The sequence below is a fragment of the Pyxicephalus adspersus genome, chromosome 3 (assembly GCF_032062135.1).
Source record: "Pyxicephalus adspersus chromosome 3, UCB_Pads_2.0, whole genome shotgun sequence".
Classification (NCBI taxonomy): domain Eukaryota; kingdom Metazoa; phylum Chordata; class Amphibia; order Anura; family Pyxicephalidae; genus Pyxicephalus; species Pyxicephalus adspersus.
The window spans coordinates 109,472,345-109,478,207 of NC_092860.1; the positions used below are offsets into that span (position 1 = coordinate 109,472,345).

Below are 5,863 nucleotides of genomic sequence, written 5' to 3' on the forward strand. Positions count from 1 at the left end.
AAAATATAAAAAGGGTTAAATATTTATACCCTAGTTCTGAGTTTTGAATGCACAGTATTTCATAGGTTTCGTGTTGCACAATCTAGTGGACCATGTGTGTTAAAAACATTTGCAGTTTTTTTTTTTTTCTTTTTTGAAAGACACGGTTATAATGCAGGGACACCATTGGGAGACATCGAAGAACATTATTAACCTACAGCAGAGGATGTCTAAATAGGGCCCTACATGAAGAAGGATACAGGTTTAAATATATGAAAATTTATCTTTGAAACCCATTCAGTGTGATCTACCAGTAGCACAAGAGCAGTGTCCCACAAAAGTCTGTTAAGATTAGTGCACAGGTATGGACAACCCACCATTAGATTTATATAGTGCTCAAGGCTGTCACTTTTTTTTTTTTTAGGGGTGGCAGGGGAGTACACCAAAGTATATTCTATACTATATTATTCTATTGACTTGTTGAGGTGAGTGGTCCCCCAAAAGAAACTTGGGTAGTCAAAACAAGATTTCTAACTCTACTACTGTAAGTCATGGATCGCATAGGCATGTATTATAGTTACTGGGTAGCATCCTGTGGATTTGGAATGAATATCTGATGAGTAACCAGGGTGCTTTGTGCATTCATGGCCACTTAATTTAGGTAAGTCTACATTATTTCTGTATGGTCCCCATTTATGCTATTCTAAATTTTTCAACATGGTAAAAACACCCACTGAACTTTTATATATGAGACATGTAGGACTACCATACATGACTGTGTACAGTGAAAAGTCCCAATTTTTCTGTCATTATTCATAGAGCCCATTGACTAAAATTGAACTGTGTACGCAAAACTACTTTGTTCAATTTATCCCCCCCAAATACACAATGCATGTGTAAAATTCTGTTGAATGGTTTTATGGAATTATTTCTCCAGGGCTTTTACTCACAGGTTTACCTTAGACATTCTTTCTGTGATTGTTTCACAGGTGTGGTGGTTTCTGTGTTTCCTCTTGCATAACAAATTTGCTACTTTGCAAAGCAGGAATAAAGAATTTTGTGATTTCACCTAGGGAAACAGAGTACAACTGCTATACTTAGTATCTGACTGCTGCCCTGCTATTCACCCTAGATCACATGCACTGAACACCAGATATAGGCGTATAATGGAATGCAAGACTGAGTGAAATTTCTCCTTTGCTTGCACAGATCTGCAGTACATCATGGATCTATGCCCAGTGTCACTGGCAGTTTTACCCTTGTCGCCTGATCACTGGACAAGCTGTGATAATCATTATATAGAACATATTTACCTAAGAGCAGACACCTGAAGCTTTGCATTCATAGATTACTATGGTACAGATACTGATGTTGGCTTTGATGTCTGGCTGAGAGATTGAGCTCCGAAATATAAAGTGTACCAAGGCTGTTTTTGTAGCTTTAACATAAGCAATACCTTGTTTCTTGTTGCATTTATCAGTGTTTGCCAAGTCATGACACATCACAAACCTTTGAAACTTTGTGACACGCTGACTGGCACTGCATTGCACGTTCTGCATGGCATTGAAGTCACTTGTATTATAGCACAATGCAATCCGTTTTAAGTGGGCATTAATGCAGCACAACCGTGTACACAAAGCTTGAATGAGAACCAGTTGTGTTAGTCTTTACCCTCAGGAGATTCTGTCACGTTTACACTTTCATACATACTTCCACACACGTGCATTCTCTTAAAGTTCACACACAATTTGAGGCCAGGTAATCCCTCCTATGGCAGGATTGACTATTGCTCCAGTGTCTTCCCTTCCTATGTCCCCACTGCTGCCAGCATTAAAACATGGTACTAGCTGACCTGTGAACTGATTAACATTGATTATTTTGCTACAGTGACACACTTCAAGTAGTAAAATGCATTATTAAACAGCCATCTTTTTGAAGATGATTGCTAAGCAGGAAATGAGGGACTTTTGACAAGGACCAATATGTGGGGCTAGAATATTTCTTCAGAGCATGTACAAAAGAAATCTTGAGGGCTGTAAGGCAGTGGAGAGTACCTATGAAAAGTTCCACAAGTGAGGAAAACCAGTGAACTAGCAACTGGGTCATTGTCACTAAAAATTTGTGTGTAGACAGGGGGTGGTAACTAGCCTGCCTTGTCTGATCCACAGAAGAGCTACTCTAGTTTTGTGTTGGAACACACTGTGCATAGCACCGTGTCCATGCACCTGTCCGCCACTCTACAATGTGCACATGAGCATCAGGACTGTAACACAGAAAGTGGTAGAAGTTGATCCTTTTAATCCCAATTTCTGTGTGTGTGCACGTTGTGTTAACCTTGTGAAAGGCCGTGCAATTTTTTGTCCTGTTGCCATTCTGCCCAGAGTTTACGCCCAAATTATCAGCTCTCCAACACCTCTGCTGGGTGGATCCCAATTATTTTCTATGGAAAAGCAGCCCTGAGGTCTTTCTCAAGCAATTGCTTGATGTATGGTTCAAAGGGCTGTACAGTGAAGGTCACTAGATTGGTGCTTCAGATACATGTAAAAGAATCTGGACAGCAAAGGGAAATGGAAGGGGGGCAACTAAAGAAAAAAAAAAGTGACAAAAAGTCTTGCTATCTGTGACGATTGTTAATTGGAATTCCCCCTTGGTGCTAAGTGATCAGTTTTATCTGGTAAATATAATAATGGCATAAAAAAAATGCTCCCAAAAATCTATTTTCTGCTTCTGTTATTTCCTTAGAATTCCTAATACATCCCATGAAATAAATTTGACTTGGAGCGTATCTTACCAAAATGTGATTTGTGCACTACAAGACTGATCTTTACAGAATTGTGTGTCTGATCAGTATTTTTGTATGCTTAATGTACCTTTGTGGTTTTCTTTACTGTACAGAAGGTTTAGAGGGCTGTTTCTGGCTGCAGCTTGAATGACAACTTCTAAGCACAGCACAAGGTAATGTCTGTACTGGTAGCCTGTGAATGACTGTGTGCTTGCAGACAATCCCAGTAAGCTGCCAGGCTGCTTTTCATTATCACATGATGAATACTTCTCACATGACTGTCATCTGCAGCCTAGCCAATGTTAATACAACCTTGCCAGAGAGGGTGTGGCTGAAATCCAAGTCCTGCCTTCTGCCAAACATATGCCTTGGTCTTGTGACTATTTAACAGTTTAATGTATGGCTTGTTATTGGACACTGAGTGTAATAGAGTTCATTGTACCTGTCAGTATGAGATCGGCTATGAGTGTTCCAAGCCTGGAATTTGGAGAAACACTTGTTTCACAGATCTTGGATACATACTTCATTTCTCCTCTTTCTCCTGACATTGAAAGCTCTTCTTAAATGGCATAACTATCCTACAACAATTTTTGTGGAGACAAAGATGTGTGGGGGTACACAGAGGACTAGCAACCATGCTGGGTGTTCTTCAAAAAGACTACGAAACAGGTGGATTGCAACCTGCCTGCTTGCCAACAGAGACAGCAGAACAAGGAAAAGCAAGCTTGGGAAACTGACCAACAATAATAATGGCACCGACTCACAGGCAAGGTAAAGTCTTTGACAAGATCATCCTATATATACTATAATTTGCTTTATACTTTCTATTTTGCGTCTTGTCTCAAGTCTGTTTGCATTTCCTTTTATATTTGTATTTATAGTTGTAATATTGACTTGTATGTAAATTGACCGAAGGGTTATGACCTAAATCAAGACATTAGCAGTATGCTGGTAAAATGACATTACTTCTGATTAGTAGCCTTTCTTTGTAGAACAGCTGGCGTGTTTAGTAATCTCTCTGTGAAAGCCGTATATGGATCCGTTTTGTAAATATAGCAAATGTATTCTATGTGTGGTTATTAGGTCTATAAGTTTTTATCTGGATGCTGCAGTCTGCTGTGCAATAAATACATCTCATACTTTTCAGGGAATAGTTCGTAATGAATGGTCACACCTTCGCTAGGTGATTATATTCTGCAAAACAGTTGTCCATTTCTATTTCAATATTGAATTCCAGATGGTTAAAGCGTATTTTAGGGAAAAATGTATATGGGTCCTTGAAACAACCACATGGGCATCTCTGTGATTTGGCACATTGCAGTCATTTGCACCTCAACACACAATTTTGTTTGCTGTGCTGCCATTTGTTTTAATTTGTGTCTACAATGCAATACAGCAGCTTATCTCCAGTTGCAATGTTTTGAAACATACCACAAAACATGGTAAAGTGGTAATGACCTGCTATGTACTGTAGTGCACTGTGCATGGTAAAATACTTCATGTCTGGGATATTTTTTTGATTTTTTGCTCATTTTAGCAGTCCTCATGGTTATAGGTTAGGTCTCCATCTCAACATTTTGCTCTTTGTAATCATTATTCGTGAGGTGTACTGGAATAAATCCTGTGAAGTAAACTTACTCATTGCTTACTGTATTATGTTACGTGGTGTTTTCTCCGCATTGCCAACACTCCCTTGATGTCCACCTGGGGCCAATTGCCTTAATGCAAATATGTTAAGGCTGTACATGGGACAGCACACATTCTCTCAGATTCATGGTATATGCATATGGAATAGTTATCTACTGGTAATGGGTGTGCTTTGTCAAGAGTTACATTTCTAGAATTTCTTTGCATATGTGTTGTCTTGTTAATATGTTTGAGACCATCAGTTGTGTTAGCAGAGGTACAGTTCTATACAGTCTTTGGCCCTATTCGACTACTGTTCTACTCCATATTATTGCAAGAACCACTGGACTAAATAAAGAAAAATAACAGTCCATCATTTTAAGATGTGAAGGCCACAAATTATTTTAGGAAGGTTGAATGTATCCTCAAATTGTGAAATCCATCAAATGCTATGATGAATCTGGCTTCATTGAGGGCCACCCCTGATAGGATTACTAAGCGTTCTCTTTTCTGCAAGGGATTAGCTCATTACCAGCTTCAAAAACTGCAAATAATGGCACTTCATATTAGAGCCCACCTAATATTTCAAGTAGCATACACATTTCAACAAACACTAGTCAGAGGAGACAATATGGTAAAATTTCCACAAACACGCCACTACTGCGGAAGATGAACATCAGCAACAGAAGAAATTGCTTGGGCCAAGAAATGGACATTAGACCAGTGGAAATCTGTACTTTAGTCCAAGCTTGAGCTGTTTGGTGCACCCACCATGTCATTGAGACTCAGGAAAGGTGAGTCTACAGTTACCACTGTGAAGCATGGAGGAGGAGATGTGATGGTGTGGGTGTACTTGACACTTGATTTATTTTAAATTCAAGGCACACCTAACCAGGGTGTACAAAGCTGTCATCAATCAATCATTATATTTAATTTTCCCTAAAACATTCTGTTTTTTTTTTTTAAACCCTTTTTTGTTTTAAAACCATGAGGTATATGTTCCTTCATAGTCTGTAGTTTAATATTAAGATGTCCAATGTAAAATAAACCATTGAATGAGTTGTGCCCAAACCTAATGTATGTGTTAGGTAGGGCATTTCCATCATTAAAATGAAACTCCCCCCCCTAGGATATATTTTTCTTAAACTTTCTCTTCCCTGATTGTGGTCATAGGCACAGGAACTGGGGAAATCGCTAAGATTTGTTGGACACAATTCACTAATGTTGGTTTTAACTGGTGTAACCCTTCTGTCACAGTCTCACAAGAAATGAGGAAATATTTCTCATACTAGGTGCGTTTGATGGCATTAAATGGCTCATCAAGTCATGCGGTTTTTTTTTTTTGGTTTTTTTTTGTTTTTTTTTTATTAATCTTATCACTTTTTTTATAGAAAGTTAACAAAAATCTTTTGCTTATGACTTTTCTCATACCTACAATATGTATGACCTATACCACATTTTCCAATGAAGGTACTT

General features: G+C 38.5%; 1 protein-coding gene across 4 annotated transcripts in view; it reads left to right on the top strand.

Moving 5' to 3' along the window:
- FNIP2 (folliculin interacting protein 2) overlaps positions 1–5,863 on the top strand; it is a 41,922-nt gene that overhangs the window by 10,845 nt on the left and 25,214 nt on the right. For 2 of the 4 annotated variants that reach the window (XM_072405981.1, XM_072405983.1), the window contains exon 1: positions 2,120–3,532. The exons of 1 other annotated variant lie outside the window; for it this stretch is intronic. In XM_072405981.1, coding sequence (XP_072262082.1) covers positions 3,366–3,532 — 167 coding nt within the window. In that variant the 5' untranslated portion in view covers positions 2,120–3,365. Of the gene's footprint in view, positions 1–2,119; positions 3,533–5,863 lie in introns of those variants that run through there. One more of the 4 variants, XM_072405984.1, reaches the window with a different exon arrangement.